This window comes from Eurytemora carolleeae, unplaced genomic scaffold (genome assembly GCF_000591075.1).
Source record: "Eurytemora carolleeae unplaced genomic scaffold, Eaff_2.0 scaffold239, whole genome shotgun sequence".
Classification (NCBI taxonomy): Eukaryota; Metazoa; Arthropoda; class Copepoda; order Calanoida; family Temoridae; genus Eurytemora; species Eurytemora carolleeae.
In genome coordinates this window covers 37,248-59,829 of record NW_019397018.1, presented here as the reverse complement: position 1 = coordinate 59,829, position 22,582 = coordinate 37,248, and the positions used below count along the sequence as shown (strand labels likewise).

Sequence of the window (22,582 nt, the reverse complement as noted above, 5' to 3'; positions counted from 1 at the left end):
GTCGGGTTTATATATTGGACCAGGAGAGGAGTAGGTCGGGTTTTTATATCGTATCAGGAGAGAAGTAGGTCGGGTTTATATATTAGATCGGGAGAGAAGTAGGTCGGGTTTATATATTGGATCGGGAGAGGAGTAGGTCGGGTTTATATATTGGATCGGGAAAGTAGAAGATCTAGTTTTGCTTCTATTCTCGTCATTTTCTTCTCTAGATCTGATTCCTTTGCTTCATTCATTTTACTGATTACAATCCGTCTTCAAACAGAAAATTTTGAAAATATTTTCTAAATTATAATAATTTAAGAAAAACAAGATATGTTTACCAAATGTTTGTCAAAAAGGGATTTATACAGTTTGCATGAACCCTTTAATCTAAATTCAGTCAGAGGAATTTGGAATATTCAGTCAGGAATTTGGAATATTCAGTCGGAGGAATTTGGAATATTCAGTCAGAAGAATTTGGAATATTCAGTCAGAGGAATTTGGAATATTCAGTCGGAGGAATTTGGAATATTCAGTCAGAGGAATTTGGAATATTCAGTCAGAGGAATTTGGAATATTCAGTCGGAGGAATTTGGAATATTCAGTCGTGGGAATTTAGAATATTCATTCGGGGGAATTTGGAATATTCAGTCGGGGGAATTTGGAATTTTCAGTCGGGGGAATTCGAAATATTCAGTCGGAGGAATTTGGAATATTCAGTCGGGGAAATTTGGAATATTCAGTCGAAGGAATTCGAAATATTCAGTCGGAGGAATTTGGAATATTCAGTCGGGGGAATTTGGAATACTCAGTCGGAGGAATTTGGAATATTCAGTCTGAGGAATTTAGTATATTCAGTCGTGGGAATTTGGAATATTCAGTCAGAGGAATTTGGAATATTCAGTCGGGGGAATTTGGAATATTCAGTCGGAGGAATTTGGAATATTCAGTCGGGGGAATTTGAAATATTCAGTCGGAGTAATTTGGAATACTCATTGGGGGAATTTGGAATATTTGTTGTTTAAAAAGAACTCTCCAAAGCACATTCTTTATACAGGGTTATCCACATCAAAGAATGAGACTACAGAGACGTACAGAATTTACTTTTGCAACTTTAAACGTGTTTTCATTTTTTATTCCGAATCATTACATTAGCTATTAAACGACTAATCAAAGCAGAAGATTTAACCTTGAGATCGACATATTTTTGAGGTCGTCTTCCCAGTCTACCTTTAGAGGTAACCCTGTAGTTATCAATTTGAATGAAAAAAAACATATTTCTAGCGTGGAAAATATTTTATAATGAAATGAAATTTTTATTTTCGAAGTTTATCTGCCTAGCGCTGTCGATTATATCCCTGGGTATAGTTTCTCTCTCTGAGCAAGTATTTCCTCTCCTTTTGATAAAAAAGTATAAATTTTTGTCCATGATATGGATTTTTAAAATTTTCGTCTTGTGTTTTGTTTTGAAAATATGGGTTTCTAACATTTTTAAAGTAAAATGTTAAAATTTCTCTCGCAATATAATTGTCTAGCATAAAATTGATCCTAATTCATAATTTTTATAAAATACTGCCCTGCACAGCACAAGATTAAAAATCAAAATTTCTAATCCTTTTATCTACATCAAAGGTCTACGATATTCAACTAAAAAGAATAAAATTAGAGTTTGAGGCAAATTTTCAACTCCTTGACAATTAAAACATTACGGTATCTATTCCTGAGGTGGAGTGCTTTCATGTAAAACAATTTTTAACATAAAATGAAAATTCCATTTTAAATTAAAATTCCGGTTCAATGTCTTTTCCCTGGGCAAAATATTCAAATACTGGACAATATTTTGCCAGAGATTTGCAAACAGTTAGATGGGGAAGTATAAAAGTTAGAAGGGATTTAAGCAATAAAGTTAGAAGGGATTTGAGCAATAAAGTTAGAAGGAATTTAAGCATAAAAGTTAGAAGGGATTTGAGCAAAAAAGTTAGAAGGGATTTAAGCTATAAAGTTAGAAGGGATTAAAGCAATAAAGTTAGAAGGAATTTGAGTAATAAAGTTGGAAGGGATTTAAGCAATAAAGTTAGAAGGGATTTGAGCATTAAAGTTAGTAGGGATTTGAGCAATGAAGTTATGAGAAAGAAAGGAATTGAGTCTTAGCCCCAAACTCAAATTTGTCAATCCCTATATCTTTGCAACCTGGTCATGTAACCCTTGGATATTTCTGACATAGATTTTTTTAATCTAACAGAAATTATAGATGATCCAAAACATTGAATTGCAAAGATATTGGGATTAGAAACTTTGTGGCAAAGACTCAATTCCTTTGTTCAGATTTCTAATTGTCAAAATCTGAACATAATTATTCATATCTCCGGAAATAAAAAGGCCGACCACATTTTGGAAATGCCAATACTTTGAAGTTATAAACTCTAGAATTTTACTTCTAAATTTTTGTTAACAAATAAATGTTGTGAATTATTTTTGAATATCAAAGACGACCTTAATGAGCCGTCTTACTTGTCATGTTTCATCGTATACCAAAGATAATATATATATATAGATATGCAGGCAGGAAGAAACCTCCTCCCTAAATTGCTTGTAGCAGACAAATAATTTTTGAACCTCTGAGATACCTTTGAATAAACCTCCGTATTGTTCTATGCCTATAGAACTGTCTACAGAAACTAAGACTAGGTATCCTTAACCTCAATCTGAAAAGTATAAAATGAACAAAAACAAAATTACACTCTGAAATATGAAAAAATAAGAATGCAGATCGACATTTCGAAAGGTTTGTTTTTCGAATAGATTTGAATATAAGGGAATAAAAGTATGATAAAATGACAGATAAAAACTTGACTGAGTGTATTTGATCCAGCCCTGACATGCTTGTCTATCTTTAGTTTTGCGTGGTACGGAGGTTCATAAATTTTTTATTTTTTAGTGGATTTGAGAACCACTCGACCCTAGAACTAGAAATATCCATTAAGTGTATTAGAGTTTAGAAACTCTGGAATATAGATACACCGATATATATTTGATATTCATGAAATAAGATAAAATAAAAGAATCTATAGATATACAGAATTTCCCACTAAGAATGAGTCTTCAGAGATGACCGTACGAAATTTATACTGTCTGTTTTCTCATGATTCCCCGCAACTGTTTAAGACGACATTCAATAAATTTGCATGACATTTTTTTCAAAAACGATATTTTTGCCAAATAAAGTAATCATCCATTTCATGACTTTATATGAGCCACAAGACTTAATTTAACCCTGGGATCGTCATATCTTTAAAGTTTCGAGTCGTCTTTACAGTCTCATCCTTTGTGGATAACCCTGTACTACCTAGGCCAGGATGAGAAGAAATCAAATGGATCTCCGAGCAGTAAGGATTCAGCATAGCTAATAGTATCCACTCTAGATAGGTAGCTAACTATCTCAGAGTGTTCCTGGATAGCTCCTGAACATAAACATTGTTTACTGATAGTGTACTGCTAGTGTTCTGATAGTGAACAGCATGTTTAACTGTAAATAATACTGCTAGTGTACTGCTAGATTACTGCTATTGTACTGCTAGCGTACTGAAAGTGTACTGTTAGTAGATGTTAGTGTGTTGCTAGTGCACTGCTAGTGTACTGATAGTGTACTGCTAGTGTGCTGTTAGTGTACTGCTAGAGTACTGCTACTGTACTGCTAGTGTACTGCTAATGTACTGCTAGTGTAATGCTAGTGTAATGCTAGTGGACTGCTAGTATACTGCATGTTTACCTGTATCTGATACAGCTAGACCGTTGAGAAGATTCATAAGAACAACAACAATAAGGAATACAAAGGATAGAAAGAAAAGGTAACTAAACAAACGAAATTCAAAACAAAAAATTTGGATAATTTTAGAATTAAATTTAATATTAAAAGGTTACAATACCAATCCAGGAATGCTCGCGAAAATTAATAATGAACCCCAAAATTAATACAGGAGGAGAGTTTATTTAAATCAACATAATCAACAATTTCTTTCTTTTTTTGCATAAATTGCTTTTTCCCATCTTTTCAATGATTTAGAAACTATTTAATCTGATTTGTTTTCCTGAGAGGAACCATCTTAGAGTCAAGATTCACGGGAATATCTGGAGAAAAAGCAAATTTTACACTTACAATAAAAATATCAATTTTTCAATTGATGAAATTGATGAAATTGGTAAATTTGTTGATGGAATTGATGAAATTGATGAAATTGATGAAATTGGTGAAATTGATGAAATTGATGAAATTGATGAAATTGACGAAATAGGACGAAAATGACGAAATTGATGAAAATGACGAAATTGATGAAATTGATGAAATTGATGAAATTGATGAAATTGATGAAATTGATGAAATTGATGAAATTGATGAAATTGATGAAATTGATGAAATTGATGAAATTGATGAAATTGATGAAATTGATGAAATTGATGAAATTGATGAAATTGATGAAATTGATGAAATTAATGAAATTGAAGTAAAAAATGAAAACAATTCAATTTTGATATAGTCTAGATTGAAATGTGTTTACTTTGAAATGAATAACTTTGAAATAAATATGTATTGAATTAAATTGATTGAATTGATTTAACTAAATGGTTTGCTCTCCTGAGAATTCAAGTTCTCCAATAAACATTGTCGAGGTTTTCACCAGAGAGAGCCAGGGAGAGTCGAAGAATACATATTCAGACTCTAAACAGGGTACAGGGTACAGGGTATAGAGTACATAATACAGGGTACAGGGTACAAGGTACAAGGTACAAGGTACAAGGTACAGGGTACAGGGTACAGGGTATAGAGTACAGGGTTCAGGGTACAAGGTACAAGGTACAAGGTACAGGGTACAGGGTACAGGGTACAGGGTACAGGGTATAGAGTACATAGTACAGGGTACAGGGTACAGGGTACAGGGTACAGGGTACAGGGTACAGGGTGCAGGGTACAGGGTAGAGGGTAAAGGGTACAAAGTACAGGGTACAGGGTAAAGGGTACAGGGTACAGGGTACAGGGTACAGGGTAAAGGGTACAGGGTAAAGGGTACAGGGTACAGGGTATCGAATATCTACCTGGACTGGTCTCGAAGTCCCTGTGCAGCATGATGTAGAAGCTAAGGGCGAAGGCTAGGATGAAGAATATATACCAGAGTAGGAAGAAGAAGAATGTCGACAGCACCTGAAGTTTTAAATCAATGTAAGTTAGGAAACTTTGTCATTTTCTGGAGTTTACGTTGGTTAGAAAAAAAATTTCTCATTTTTAAATCTCCAAATCTTTAGAACATGATGAAGTACAATTTTTATATTTCAAACTGTGACTATTTGATCTTAAATGGTCTCCGACATCAAAATGCATAGTGGTAGATTTTGTAAGGATTAGATCATTGCTTGATCTCGATCTTGTGTTAATCTGCAGATTAATTTAATCTTTCTTCGATATCCTGCATGGTTTTTGGTTATCGTTTTCAGTCTGGGGTTTCAGAGAGCTTTGATCAGGGGTTTATGGAGCTTGGATCAAGGGAGGAATAACTGGAAAGAAGAGAATGAGCATTGCTCTTCAAATTAAAATGCCCACAGTGGATATCGAGATCAAACGATCGGGATCATGAGTAACAAACACAATAAATCCCAGCTCATTTTATATAATGACAAAAAAATATTAATTATAAATCTAGTTTTTGAATTATTTTTTTTTAAATCTTTTAGATCTTTAAAATTCTTCATATCCAATCCTGAGAGAGGCTTTCAACAAATTCTTGAATAATATATAAATGCAAATATTACCTAATATTACCTAAGTATGAATTTTAATATGAGATGGTATTTGAAATTTGAAATTTATTTAAATATAAATTTCATTCTTTCATATATGAGATCCTCAATGTATCCTATATATGCATACAATATATATAAAAGTTTGAATTTTATAAAAAGATATATATTTATATAAAAAGATAATAAAGTTAGTTTATATATATATAGTTTTACCTTATAAAACATGGTCACGTACACGTTATAAATGTTTAATCTAAAAATCATTATTTTTTTCTATACTTTTGACTTTTCTTACAATAATATTTATTATTGAGATCTTTCTTATTTATAATGGTGTATTAATATTGTTCCGACAAAAACATTTTTTTAACTATTGTGCGCTTTTTCATTTATTATAAGATCGTGTATATTCTAGGTAAAATGATTCTCAGATTTTCTAAAAATATTTAAGATATTTCTGAAATAATGTTTTTAGTTTCAAAAAAAAATAATTTCAAATAAATTTTTTTTTGTCGAAAATCTTGTTTATCAGAAATAACTAAATACAAACGCATTTTATAAAATTATCTTTATACACAAATTACGTTATGGCATGACGTGTTAAACGTTTTAGACTAAAACTTTCTTTTTATTAAGAAAACTTAAGATAATTTAGATAAAAAGAAACTTTGTGAAAATGTTGTAAGAAATATTTTTGTATTTTCATGGAGATAAAGAAATAGAAAGAAATAATGATTTCCTTGGATGCTTTGCAATGAATGTAATCAACTCAGACCAGGAGAACAGCAAACTTAACAATTTTATTTTTATTTTATAAAGAAAATATTTTTAAAGTTAAATTAAACGAGGTTTGAAAGTTTGCGATGCAAGAAGTTTAATACGGAACTTAGTTTTAGAACTTTGTTGGAAGAAGAACAATAAGGAAATGGATGAAAAAGTTTTTATTTGAAAGCTTTGCTCAAATATTGGTTTTAGTTTTTGCTGTCTGAATACAGGAGAATATTTATTAAAGAAAAGTTTTCGCCCTACAACGGGAAATATTAGGTGTGATAAATTCTTTTAAAATTGAATAAATAAATAAAAGGAAAGGTTGGTATAATTTTTAGTAAAATAAAAACTAAAAATTCTCCAAGATCGAATAAATCAAGAGTTTGCGGGAAGTGTTTGATTCATTTTGGAGACTGAAACGAGTAATTCAATTTTAAACAGTTTTTTGACATAAATTTTCAAAAACGGGTTTAGTAAACTTTAATTGATTATGTTATTATTTTATTGAATGAAAGTCACTAAAACATTCCATTAAGTTAAGATAAATTTAATTTTATGGTGCTTGCTTAATAAAATCATTAAACTAGTTGATTCATAAATATTGTTCCTGAGTGCCGCAAGATGTCTCTTCAAGTCTCGTTCTTGTTCAAACTGGTTCTCACTGTACTGTACAGCACTGGTTCCATTGTTTGTTTCTCCTGTATCTAGCTGTACAACGTCAGGTCGGAGCAGTACGATAGAAATACAGATTATCATTCCAACTTCAATCCAGTTCTCAAGATCAAGAATATACCGTCTAATAAACATAAACATTTTTGCAAAATAGATGTTACAGTTACATTTACTTTATATACCTTAAATATACAGCTATTTTACATACCTGATATATACAGCTACTTTATATACATGATATATAACAACTACTATATATACCTAATAGATACAGCTAATTTATATACATAATAGATACAGCTACTTTACATACATGATGTATACAGCTACTTTATATACCTTATATATATATATACAGCTACTTTATATACGTGATATATACAGCTACTTTACATACCTGATATATACAGCTACTTTATATACATGATATATACACCTACTTCATATACCTGATAGATACAGCTACTTTATATACCTGATAAATACAGCTACTTTATATACCTGATAGATACAGCTACTTTATATACCTTATATATACAGCTACTTTATATACATAATAGATACAGCTACTTTATACCATACAGCTAGTTTATATACCTGATATATACAAATACTTTATATACCTGATAGATACAGCTACTTTATATACCTGATAGATACAGTGATAGATACAGCTACTTTATATACCTGATAGATACAGCTACTTTATATACCTGATATATACAGCTACTTTATATACCTGATATATACAGCTACTTTATACCATACAGCTAGTTTATATACCTGATATATACAAATACTTTATATACCTGATAGATACAGCTACTTTATATACCTGATAGATACAGCTACTTTATATATCTGATAGATACAGCTACTTTATATACCTTATATATACAGCTACTTTATATACCTTATAAATACAGCTACTTTATATACCTGATAGATACAGCTACTTTATATACCTGATATATACAGCTACTTTATATACCTGATATATACAGCTACTTTATATACCTGATATATACAGATACTTTATATACCTGATAGATACAGCTACTTTATATACATAATAGATACAGCTACCTTATATACCTGATAGATACAGTTAATTTATATACCTGATAGATACAGCTACTTTATATACCTGATATATACAGATACTTTATATACCTGATATATACAGATACTTTATATACCTGATATATACAGATACTTTATATACATAATCTGATAGATACAGCTACTTTATATACCTGATAGATACAGCTAGTTTATATACATAATAGATACAGCTACTTTATATACATAATAGATACAGCTACTTTACATACCTGTTAGATACAGCTACTTTATATACATAATAGATACAGCTACTTTATATACCTGATAGATAGCGCTACTTTATATACCTGATAGATACAGCTACTTTATATACCTGATAGATACAGCTACTTTATATACCTGATATATACAGCTACTTTATGTACCTGATATATACAGCTACTTTATATACCTGATAGATACTGCTACTTGGAATACTTCTCTAAGTGCTAGCCCACACAAAAGAACTAGAAGAACTATATAGAGACAGGTTGGTCCCAACCATAGGATGACCGCCAGACCAGCCAGATAAACAACCTCTAACCAGTTACTAAATAAATACAACAATACATACGTGAAATTCAGTACGTTCACACACCCCCCCCCCTCCCTTTTATGACTTTGAAATCTTTTCTCCTCCTATATCAATGAATTTAGTCCCTAAACTGACAAAGAAAACCAATTTATATTAAAGAAACCTGAATATAAGACTCCAGTAGGATTTAGAGCCTGAAATTCGAACCGAACCTTCCAGTATACTCTCTTGATAAACTAAAAAGAATAGAAATAGAATAAAATAATATTAAAATTTGAACTTGGACCAATACGTAGTTAAACTATGTTGAACCACTGCTCTTGAACTTGAACCGGCGCCCATGCCATAAATGAATAGAGTCTTTGCCACAAACTCAAAATTTCTAATTAGTTATCTTTACAACCTATAGCATGAAAACCTTTGATATTTCAATTCAAGGTCTACGACATTGGGCTGGAAAGATATAGAAATTAGAAAATCAGAGTTTGTGGCAAAGACGTAAATCCTTTGGCCCCAGATTTATTCTAATTTAACTAATTTATTTTCCCTACTACATCTGAGTAATATTACACCTGAATAAATTTATATATATCTAGTCATTAATTTAATTTAAATCCCAAAATTCACCTAATACTGTATACTGTATAGTAAATGATAATAAAAGTGATTGTTCCCAATTTTACCTAAATCTTTAACATCTGAAATCCAGTCCTTGATTATAAAGATGAGCATCGCCGCGGAGAAGACGGAGAATATATAATACCAAGCCTTGATGCTCCCGTCCTCGGACCTCAAGGAGTCTCCTCCGAAGGTCTCGAACACGTACCAGGTCAGGATAGTCACGAACAGAAGGTAGAATCTGAGAACAATTTATTAAAAGGGATTGTTAACGTAATTTAGATTGTTCCTTCATTAGTAAAGTGACATGTGCGATTCACATGGGTGAAATTTTTCAACAATTCTCATATAAATGTGCAAGTAATTTGAATGGAGAAATTGCATTAAAAAATGTAATTTTACAAGAGAGAAAGATGGATATCTCATTGATTCGTGATCAGACACAGGTAAAAATTGAAGCTCATTTAACATTACGTCTCCCAGCCACTTAAAAGAACTGATTACTGCCTCAAATCCTATTTTATGGTCTAATCTTTGCAATCAGATGTTATAAACCTTTGTTATTATTTGACAGAATTCAAAATTTGAAATCTTAAGTCTTCAAATTACAAAATCAGGCTGCCAAGTTATAAAAGTTAGAGAATACCATGGTTTCTATGGTCTCAAGTCTCTGGTATGGATTAAAGGATCTAAAAATAAACGCACAAAAAACATTTCATACTGGAATAGGACTGAACTTCTGCTAATGGATGATTTTTATAATTTCCAACACTTTTAAAATTTTTTAGAATATAATTCGTTTAATGCGTCAAAAAACTGATTTTTTTAAAGATTGTTATAAAGAAAAATAGGAAAATATTTTCTTTGAATCTGAATGAACTTATTAAAAGGAGTAGTTTCCGTGTAGTTTGTTAAATTAATGTTCTATGTATTATACCGCCCTCAGTCCATGCTTTAACATAATAACTTCCAAACTTTACCCACCCGTCTTAACCTTAACTATTCAACCTTCTATATATTTTACGGAGCAATTTGTTTGTAGGTCCGATCATAACTCAGGAACCTCTTGACCAATTTGATTAAGAAACTCGTTAAAAGGAATGTTTTTTAAAGATATAGGCTGAGTGAATTAACTTTTACAGCGTAGTTTTAGTTTCCAGACAAAGCTTGGTTTCCATATTATAAATTACACTAGCTTGGGAACCTCAACAAAGCCTTGCCTGAATACTAAACTTTTTCTGTGAAAGTCATCTCACTTAGCTTATAATTTATAAGCTAAGCAAAGAACATTCCCGTGGTTAAACCTAGTTCTTCAATCAAAATTTGAGGCCAATCGGTCAAGGGGTTCATGAGTTATGATCGGATATCCAAACAAACAAATATCTAAGAAAGAAAAATAAACAGGAACATTTTTGTACCGGGATAGTTGCATAGATAGAACTCTGTATCTTTGGCACAAACTATTAAATGAAGGGTTTATGGTACAAAAGTTTCGCTCTCAGGATAAATTTTTTAAAAATCAATTAAGATTGGACTCGAAGGAGTCCATGACACTTTATACTTCTAAAAACAGTTTTGACGAGCAACGTATCAACGTATTAACGTATCAACGTATCAACGTATCAACGTATCAACGTATCAACGTATCAACGTATCAACGTATCAACGTATCAACGTATCAACGTATCAACGTATCAACGTATCAACGTATTAACGTATCAACGTATCAACGTATCTACGTATCAACGTATCAACGTATTAACGTATTAACGTATCAACGTATCAACGTGTCAACGTGTCAACGTACCAACGTATCAACGTATCAAAGTAACAAAACAATGGGTAGAAGGAGAACGGGGGGATTCTGACCTGAGGTTTCTGTTGAAGTATCTCCTGATCCTATTCCACTTACACCAGAGGAAACTGGTGATGACAGGGTGCTTCAGGAGGTGTCTATGCTCTTTGGTCTGACCCATGTACCATAAACTCTCTGTCTCCGGTAGGACGTATCTCTTCTGAATATCCCTGTCGGAGATCTTATGATTCTCCTCGTCATCGGAGTAAGGTCCCAAAACCTCCGTTGGTAAATTCTCCAATGGAGGAGCTAGGAAGTTGTATTTGAAAACCAGCTCGAAATCTTCATGATTCACGTCGTTTGTCGACTGAAGACAGTATTCATTCAAGAATGCCTCCATGGTCTCTGGATCTATTTTCTGTATAGGTATCTCTCCCCATCTATTCTTTATACCAATGTTAGCTCCTCGTTCTAACAAACTTCGTACTATATTCTGATCCCACTTTTGCGTAGCGTAGTGTAAAGCTGTGTTTCCAAATATATCTTTTTTATTGATAATTCGATCAATTTGATCTTTCAGATCAGGATCGTTTACAGAGAGAAGAAGATCAAGACATCCTTGATAATCTCCGTTCTCAAAATGTTCATCTTTTATGAGAACTCTGTGAAGAATTGTTTCGTCTGTTTGTTTCTTTAGGACGGAGAAATCCGCGTTGTATTTGCTGAGAACCTGGAGAACTTGAAGATGTCCTCTACCCCCAGCCAGAAGGACGGGAGCAGAGTAGGACTCAGGAGGACAATAGTTTGGATCTAGTCCTTCCTCCAGCAGTGCTTCAACAAACTCATCCAGTCCGTTGACACAACATTTTTGGAGAAGAGATATTCCCCCAGTCTTTATGCTACTTAAAGTCTTCATATCAAACTGTAAGAGAAGGCTCTTGAAGGTTTGTAGATCAGCTTGGTTAGGTTTAGACTGTGCTCCAGCTTTATCCACTAGACCTAGTAGTATCTGGGTAGTATTGGAGCTATTCTCCCGTTCTAGGGGAGCTCGGTTTAATTTTACTCTGGATATATCTAGATCCGGCATCTTTTCCGAGATCAGATCTTGGATACATTTACCGAAACATATATCCTGTAATCACAATGGGTTGTATTTGGAACTGAAGATACTGATTGAGAATATTAATAAGTTAATTTTTAGTTTTTAAACCTAATTCTAATTTTGGTTACTACGTAATTTTTGAAAATATTTAAATGCTGATTTAGATGATTGTAGATTAAAGATAAATATAAGAACTGCAAAAGTTTTCTGAAAAAATGACATGAATAAGATACAAATGAAATTGGTTGAGAAGCTGTCTGCCTCTGTAGATTGTTAAGGAAAGAACTTGATCAGCATTACTTAATTTGTATCTCTCCAGTAACTATGTATATAATGAAGTAAGGAGTAATGAAGGTGAGTAATCAGTTCCTATTTACAAAGAATTTCCAAGAATTAAAGGGAATGTTCGCGAAAAATAAAAGGATAAAGGAAAAATTAGTAACTATTTCTGATGTCTCTGTAAAGATAATTTGATAAACCAATCCTCTACTCCCTCTACCGACCATTTTTTTAAAAAATCAGGATGCCTAGCTTTGCACCACTCTCGGAGAGTTGATGGGGCCCATCATGCTAATTTTAAAGTTAGGTCCTTGTCCCAGCAAGCTCTGACTTTCGATCCCTATTTGTGTAAATAAACATTCATTTTTTGCTTTTTCTCCTTTATACTTATTTGTCGGTGTATGCTTTTGAAATAAAAAGGTTTAACATAAAATTTCAAGTTTCAAGTTTGTTAAGATTGATTCATAATTTGATCATATATTCAGTGAACACTCCCTATAAATTAATTTCTAAAGGAACCCATCCCTGAAGGTTTGCTCCTTGCTCTAGGAGCATTTCAACCAGTTGGGGAGATTTATTCAATACAGCCAGGTAGAGCGGAGTTTGCCCACCCTTCTTATCTTTAGGGTTAACCCGTACTCCGGGCACCTGGAGCAGATAATCAACCAGATCAACATCATTCCGTTCCACTGCTACATGCAGTGCAGTCCGTCCAACCTTGTTCACTGCGTTCACGTCTCCTCTGTTAGTTTTACACCCGGAGTTAAGTAAGAGTTCGATACATTTTCTCTCTCCAACTAAAAATACAATTTTGTTTTTATTTCTCTGTTATAAATTAATTTTCTTTTTCAATTAGATTTGGCGGGAAAATAAACTTGTTTACGTGATCTGGTTGCAAATATTTATCTTAAAAACCACTGTTTGAAACACAGTTTAGTTTTAGAACAAAAAGAAGGAAAATATAATATTTTGTAAACTGCAGAATGGACCACTATCAAGCTGTTCATAAACCTCAAAGGACCAATAGATTCAACCTGATCATACAAATTCTCATCAATTTTTAGGGCAGGGGGGTTGACTTTGAAGTGTTGCATGCAACACCTTGGGCTTTGATTTCACCGCTCTAACTCACTTATTCTTTCCTGTAGCTTTTTACATGAACATTTTGGCACTGTAAAGCACTTGTTGTAAGCTTTGGTTTTTAGAAGTACTTGGCAAATTTTTGCTTGAGATTTCGAGACCTTTAAATCGCAGTGAGAACAGACTTCAGAGACGACTGTACGGAATGTATTCAATCAATTTTTATTTCTATAACTGGTCCCATCTGTTAACTTGTTTCTTTTTTGGTAAATTCTTTAACTGCCATTGAAAAAATAATATTCAAGGCCGACGATCAAATTCAACCTTTAGATCGTGATATTTAAAGAGTTTAAGGTCATCATTAAAGTCTCATCCTTTGTGGGTCACCTTCTAGGTTATCAATGAATATGCACTGCAGGCAGTCTCTCGGCTGTTTAGTGTTTATAGTTAAACAGTTAAAGTGTTTATATAAAGAAGTTACGATGTTGCAAAGTCATACCAGTAATTATACATGAATTTTTATCTTATGTATAGGTTGAAGGAGTGGAAGGAGGGAGGGGTGGGTGATCTCAGGGTTTTGGAGTTGCTCCCAGGGTTTTGGAGTTGCTCCCAGGGTTTTGGAGTCGCTCCCAGGATTTTGGAGTTGCTCCCAAGGTTTTGGAGTAAAAGGTGAAAATTTATCCGACCTTTTATGAAAAGTTCTATAAAAAGGGAACTTTAAAACCGAATCTTTTTGCAGGGGAAAAAATTGCAAATTTCAGTCCAAGTAGCCTGTGGCGATCACATAGTTTTAATTATCCAAACAGATGACATTTGTTACAGCTTATACATTAAACATTATTGGTAAATGTAAAAGAAAATCCTTTTTTAGCTAGATACATAAATATTAGACCAGCTTAAATGAAACCTTTACGTTTCTAGCTAAAAAAGATTTTTTTGTTTACATTTACCAATAATGTTTAATGTATAAGCTAAAACAAATGTCATCAGTTTGGCTAATTTAATTTTCACATTTTACTCCAAAACCCTGGGAGCAAATCCAAAATCCTGGGAGCTCTCCAAAACCCTGAGAGCTGCCTCCCCTCCCTCGTTAAAGTTCTCTATATGTTTTTGAACATTTATAAATTTTTGGTAGATCATACTTATTCTAGTATTTATAAAATCATTTTGGAACATAAAGATTATTTTGAGCCGATTTTGCGACGTCTGAGTTCTATCTTATTATTTTGATAATTTTTAAACATCAATATTGTTTCGAGATATAAATAAGAATCCCGTTTGAATATTAATATTAACCTCTAGCTGCTACATGAATAGGATAGTTGGCTAGCTGGTGATTATAAAGGTTGGCTTGTGCTCCAGCAGCCAATAGAACCTAGAACAAAAACACATAGAATCCAACTCTGATATACATACAGTGTATAATACAACCCTGATATACATACAGTGTATAATCCAACCTTGATGTATAAACAGTGTATAATCCATCCGTGATATATATCATACATACAGTGTATAATCCAACCTTGATGTATAAACAGTGTATAATCCATCCCTGATATACATCATACATACAGTGTAGAATACAACCCTGATATATATACAGTGTATAATCCATTCCTGATATACATCATACATACAGTGTAGAATACAACCCTGATATATACACTGTATAATCCAACCCTGAAACTCTTCAAATATAACTATCCCAGGATTAGATTAAGTTTTATGCCTTCAATAGAGTCTTTAAATGGTTTATTTGATGTCTTGGCAAAGAAAGTTTCATAGTTTCAGGGAGTTATGAATATAAGGAAACAGACAATATACATTCCGTACAGTCGTCTCTCCAGTCGCATCCTTTGTGGATAACCCTGTACATACATTGTAGAATCCAACCCTGTTAAATGTACAGAAAAAAATCAAAGAAATGTGAAGAAAAGAGAGGTATGAAAAATTAATTATAAGTAGCAAAAAAGTTTCACGAAGTATGAGATATTATATTACTAAATCAACTATTATATTTTCTATTTTTAAGGGTAACTGGCATCTAAAAAAATCACAAGAAAAAATAAAACTGGAAAAGAGTTAAAAGTAAATCAATTTTGAATTATAACAAAAAAAAATTTCACAATTAAGTATATTCATACTTAGGTTATTGCATTTTTCTAATTAAATCAACAGCTGTTTATTTGTGCCTTTAGTAAAAGTATCTACACATTTTTGTTTTTGTTTTTTATTTCGGTTTCTATTTTCAAATTTATCTACACAGTTGTTTTTTAAATACAATAATTACACAGATATTTAGTTATTTCTTTTTCAAATTTATATACGAAGTTTTTTTGGTTAACTGAAAGTGTATTTTTTGATTTATCAAGTTGAACACAGTGTTTTTTGCTTTTTTAAATGTACCTACGCAGTTTTTTATATGTTTTCTCTGTTACCTGGACGAAATGATGAAGATGGTTTGATATTGCAGAGTTTAGAATATGTTTACTCTGTTACCTGGACGAAATGATGAAGATGGTTTGATATTGCATAGTTTAGAAGAGTTTCTATATGTTTACTCTGTTACCTGGACGAAATGATGAAGATGGTTTGATATAGCAGAGTTTAGAAGAGTTTCTATATGTTTACTCTGTTACCTGGACGAAATGATGAAGATGGTTTGATATTGCAGAGTTTAGAAGAGTTTCTATTTGTTTACTCTGTTACCTGGACGAAATGATGAAGATGGTTTGATATTGCAGAGGTTAGAAGAGTCTCTATATGTTTACTCTGTTACCTGGACGAAATGATGAAGATGGTTCGATATTGCAGAGTTTAGAAGAGTAACTATATGTTTACTCTGTTACCTGGACGAAATGATGAAGATGGTTTGATATTGCAGAGCTTAGAAGAGTTTCTCCATTCTCCTCCTGAATAATGAATATATCTGTTTTATTTATATCATTAAAAAAGATCTTAGTAATCAAAAATAAACCCCCCCTTATCCAAAGGTTGCAAGCTCTTCTTCAAAAATGTAAATCTATGAAAACAACTACTTGTATAAGTTAAACTCCTCCGGAGGCCGAATTTAATGAATTTGAACTGCCTACCACCGGTTCAAATCTAAATCACTGATTCAAATCCTTCCATAATCTTTAACTTTGAATCGGTGGTTCAAATTCAGCGACGTAGCTTAAATTCATTAAATTCGGGCCCTGAATAATGAATTAATCAGTTTCATAAAAAACAAAATCAAAGAAATTTATAGGATGATACCCGGCCCCCTCACTAGGTTATTGCAGGTCGCAAAACACATCACTGAATAAATTTATCACGTAAATAAATTACAGTTTATTTTTACTCAACGAAGGTACATGAAATGAAACAAATTAATGTTAGGATTTAGGACTCAACTTAGAATTTGTAAGCTAAGAACATTCCCGTGTTTCTACTGAGTTACCCAATCAAAAAGTGAGACAAATCGGTCAAAGGGGTTCATGAGTTATGATTGAACAAACATAAAACATCTATAGACACCCATACAAACAAACAGAGATTAGTATTTTGTTTTTTAAAAGATAAAATAATAAATTTCTGTCAAAAAAAAACATATATTTAATAAACAGTTTTTTCTCTGAATGTTTGGATGAATTATATATGTCTCTGCGTTCATATTTTTTTTTATTTTTCACTCAACCTCAGCGTATGAATAAATAATGGTGTATACGACAGATAAAGTAACCGATCACTTTTCACTCATTGCAAACCCAGTCTTTATTTTATCAAGAGGATGGAATAGGAAAACATTTTGGTTTCAAAGTTTTTTTATTCGCTTTGGGAAATATATGACTTGCATATTCATATCCTTAGAAAGGAAAGGAATTGATTTTTTGATTTTCAAACTATGCATTCTGTTATATCAATTAATTGAAGCTTGAAATATCAAAGTTTTACGCAATTCGGCTGCAAAGATATAGGAATTAGAAAACTTTTGAGTTTGTTGCAAAGACTCATTTCTTTTGCGCACTTGATAGATTTGAAAAAGAAATTGTCTTACATCGCAGGAATAATTGATTATGCTAAAACTTTGCACTTTGAAATTTCTATTAATACTTCTATTCAATAATGTATAGGTATAGGTAGAGGTATTGCAGATAGAATTGTCACATGAGAATTCTAAATTTAGAGAGTTTCCACGCGGAAAAATGTTTCTTTAAAAAATGCCTTTCTAGGGGCATATTTAAAAAGAAATTAGAAACTTTGTGTGCCTCGCCTTTTATATCAATCCAGTATTTAGTATTAATATACATATTTTTCATCTCTTATCAGATAAACATATAATCTATATCCAATACAAACATGATAAATGAATTTAAAGGGACTGAACACTTATTTTAAAGTGACCCTTGTACAATTAGTGTCAGATTCACAAAAATACCCAGGAAATCTGTTGAAGGATGACGGCTCTTATCCTTTATTTATGCTTGCAATAATTGATAACTTTGTTCATGCAAGTCTCATTTATTTTGAAGAAAAGTTAGTTTTTACTTTCTGAAAAAAATTCATGTTTCATTTAAATATTTTCTTTCATCGAATGTTTGGGATTGTCGATGATTTGATCAAGTCAGCTGTTATGAGCTTACACTGAACACTCCAAGTTTCTCATTGACTTGAACACGGAATATACTGCTGTCGATGATTTGAGCAAGGTTTAAAGGGTACCGTTATGAATCGGGCATGCATGGTGGTTCTCTTAAAAATACGCCTACAGATCCTTTAATATCAAAGAGAAAAAACTATTCTATTTGAAAAAGTGCAATTTTATCGAACAAAAAAAAATAGAAAATCTTTCTTTTATTATATTGCATCTCAAGAGAATTATAGAAAACCGTTACTTCTGCTCAAAATCTGAACAAATAAGATAAAATAAAGCAAAAAATTATTTTTAATTAACTTTTTAATTCATTCAGAATATATGTTTATTTTATATTATCTCAACAAATTCTTCATTGATTTAGAATATCTACAGTTTGTTTTATTTCATCCTTCTTTAACAGTTTCTAGCTATCTATAATATGAATATAATCTCTGTTTCTTTGTTTGTATGTCCGATCATAACTAATAAACCCCTGGACCGATTTGCCTTTCACCACGGGAAAGTTTAGTTCCAGGCAAAACTAGTCTTATATAAACAGAAACATATTTTGTACATACATCCTATTATATATTTCCAAAAATGAAAAGTTTCCTAGTCTTTGTGAAATGTTTATCTCATACTGTATCTGTATCTGTATCTCTAAATACAGAAAGAATGGAAAGAAATTAAAAAAAAATCATACGTCTACCCTCTTTCATGTTTCCTGAGCATTCTCTAAAACCTGACCTGAATAGGAGTATTAATCCAGTGCTCCTCAGGAAGTGGACTCGATTCACTCCCAACATCTGAAAACAGATTTTAAGTAAGAAAAGGAGATATTTATCAAAATTTAACATTCTCTGGTGCAAAAGAAGGTGAACTTAACCAAATTTGCACCTCAAATAAACTGAATTTGCATAACAAATGAACCGAATTTGCACCGCGTCCACAAATAAACCAAATTTACTCAGCACATGACCCAAATTTACATCGCAAATGAAATAATTTGCAACGTAAATGAACCAAAATGAATTAACTGTTTAACACATACGTTATTGTATAAAGATTATAGATAAATAATATCAGAATAGAATTAGACATTTATCTATAATATTGAAAAAATCGCACTTTCTAACTATCCTTTTAAGTTTACTAATGAAAACAATCCTAAAAAGTGTGTAAGAACGTGAAAGAAATACAAACGAAAATGTTTTAATCCCCATTTCTTTGTAACCTGTCAGGTAACTCCTCTTTGATTTTAATCTTAGGTTATTTGATCTACCAGACTTCCATAATTCGAAATAATAAAGGTTTGCGACATTGGTTTGCAAAGATATAGAGATTAGAAAAACAGAGGTTGTGGCAAGAACTCACTTCCTTTGACTAGTTTTTATTTGGCAATTTAGATTTCTGCTTTTTGTTACCTATGAATCGTTTGTATAACCTATTTCACATGAATATTTTAAATCCTGTAAACAATATCTTGGAAGTCTAAACTGGCTTCTTGAAATGCTTCTTTTTTAATTTATTTCTAAAGGGATGAATCTCCGTTATCAATCAAACAGTATTAACTTTTTTCTAAGTATTATATAATTAGAGCATATATACATATTAATCAGATTTATGACCTCTAGATTGGATTTTAATCTAAATTCTGTTTTGATCCATATTTCATATCCTTGAAACTATTTTGTTGGAAAAATAAATGGTTTTGATGTTGGGTGAACATCTTAATCCAAGGAAATTCACCTTGATAAGCAGCTGTATCCAATGGAATTTACCTTGATAAGCAGTTGTATCCAATGGAATTTACCTTGATAAACGGCTGAATCCATTTATCTCGATACATAGATGAACCCAATGGAATTCCTCTGACAAACAACGGAATCCAAAGTAATTCACTTTGAAAACTAGCTAAATCCAATGGAATTAACCCCGATGAACAGCTGAATCCATTGTCACCTCTGTGAACAACAGAATTCTATAAAGTTCACCTTGATTATCAGCTAAATCCAATGGAAGTCCCTTTGACAAACGACAAAAACCAAAGAATTCCCTTTGATAATCAGCTAAATCCAATGGAACAACAAAATTCGATGGAGTTCATCTTGATAAACAGCTGAATCCAATGGTATCCATAATGGCAAACAGCTGAATCCTATGAATTTCACCTGGGTAAGAAGCTGAACCAATACGTAATAGCTACATTAAAGAAATCTTTCAGAATTCAGAATAAACAGCTGAATTTAAGCGTATTAACATAATTTATCACATTTAAACAGGATTGACGTAAGAATGTTAACAATCAACTGTATATAATAATAAAAAGTTCTCACCTTCCTCTGTATTAAGAATATCCGTAAATGTCCTGAGATCTCTGGATCTAAGAGACTGCAACGCTGTGCTGCTGGGGTCACCAACACAGCTGGTAGCGCGGAGCAAAGTATAATTATCTTTCATCTCATACCCTCCTCCATCCTCAACTCCCATTTTTACTACAAACAATTAGACAAATCAACTAAAACGAATAAAGTGCACCCATGACAATGTGGAATATGAAGACGACAACATGAAACACAACAATTAAAATATACAGACAGATATCACTTAATAGTTTATTTTAAGCATGCTGGTACTTGCAGGTAGCAACATCAAATACACCATTCCACAGTACAATGGGTCCCACTGCAGAAAAAAATAATATGTTTGTCACTTTCAGATTTAATTTATGACTTTAAAAAGTCCAATGAACATGAGACACATAGTGGCGCAGCAAGAGGGGGGCAAACCGAGTTTGTCCCCCCCCCACATCAGCATATTTCTCTCCCCTCTCGCCCTCACTTGACTCCAGCATTATCATTTTTGTGGACCATCTTGCATCGAATTTTGTCAATTAAGAAAAAATACCAAAATTTGTATTTGGCGCTTTGCGCAGCATTTAATAAGGAATTTTTCGACAGAAGAAAGTCAGTCATTCTTAATTTATACTCTTAAAAAACTGTATATATGTTGTAGACATTAGTATTACAATAAATATACCATTTCAGGTTAGACAAAACCTGACGGTGCCATGACAAACTCCTGAAACACAAACTCCTGACCCAAAAATTCCTGAAAGACAAACAAAATACTCTTAATTATTGCTTTAATGTCGTCTTCATATTCCACAGTTTTGGTTTTACTGAATGTCGTCTTCATATTCCACAGTTTTTGGTTTTACTGTATCAAGCCAGAATCTTTAACAAAGTTAAATAAGATTTTGAATATCTGCGCGATATAATTCATAAATATATGTTTATTTTTATCAATGATTTCAAACGAAATTCAGAAGAAAAAAAATCCTGCAATAAGTTTAATATATTGGTTTCTGAATTGTTTATATCATTCTTGAAAAAGGTGGTCACTTAGAATTTCGTTGACATTTCCTTCGAAATCAGATTCTTTTAACCAAGAAATTTAACTTAGAATGTTTAAGGTTAGAATTTCAATCTGTAAAGAAAGGTTTTCCACCAGAATTTTAGAAACAGACGTTCTCTGTAAGAATATAGGGTGTAACTATCTACAGAAACTATAAACATCAACAAGGGTTGTTTTACACTGAGGAGAGACCTTGAATGTTTACATATAGACTCTACACACTACACAGTGGTACAGAGATCAGCTGATATTATCTACCTCCCTATCCTCTATCTACCAGTATATCTACCCATATAACTCCCTATCCTCTATCTACCCATATATCTACCTCCCTATCCTCTATCTACCAGTATATCTACCTCCCTATCCTCTATCTACCAATATATCTCCTCCCTATCCTCTATCTTACCATATAGCTACCTCTTTATGCTCTATCTACCAGTATATCTACCTCCCTATCCTCTATCTTACCATATATCTACCTCTTTATCCTCTATCTTACCATATATCTACCTCATTATCCTCTATCTTACCATATATACCTCTCTATCCTCTTTCTACCAATATATCTATCTACCTATCCTCTCTCTACCAATGTATCTACCTCCCTATCCTCTTTCTACCCATATACCTACCTATCCTCTATCTTTCCATATATCTATCTACCTATCCTTTATCTACAAATATATCTATCTCCTTATTCTCTATCTACCAATATATCTACTTCACTTTCCTTTATCTACCAATATATCTACTACACCATGTTCTATCTACCAATTATAAATATAGACTAAAATATTTACCTTCCAACCTATTCTT

The 22,582-nt window shown here is 32.3% G+C and overlaps 1 protein-coding gene across 1 annotated transcript; it reads right to left on the bottom strand.

Moving 5' to 3' along the window:
• Positions 1–143: 143 nt before the first annotated feature.
• Positions 144–20,861, bottom strand: LOC111711152 (transient receptor potential cation channel subfamily A member 1). The gene is made up of 19 exons (XM_023485423.1): positions 20,683–20,861; positions 19,094–19,152; positions 16,578–16,640; positions 15,022–15,100; positions 13,171–13,442; positions 11,339–12,396; positions 9,535–9,710; positions 9,015–9,087; positions 8,729–8,866; positions 7,148–7,336; positions 6,512–6,562; positions 5,986–6,025; positions 5,071–5,176; positions 4,613–4,696; positions 4,068–4,107; positions 3,749–3,831; positions 3,326–3,440; positions 2,607–2,684; positions 144–252 (listed from the first exon to the last, which is right to left on the bottom strand). Exons 1-19 carry the CDS (start codon positions 20,834–20,836, stop codon positions 144–146), a joined length of 2,967 nt encoding a protein of 988 aa, XP_023341191.1. The 5' UTR covers positions 20,837–20,861.
• Positions 20,862–22,582: the final 1,721 nt, after the last annotated feature.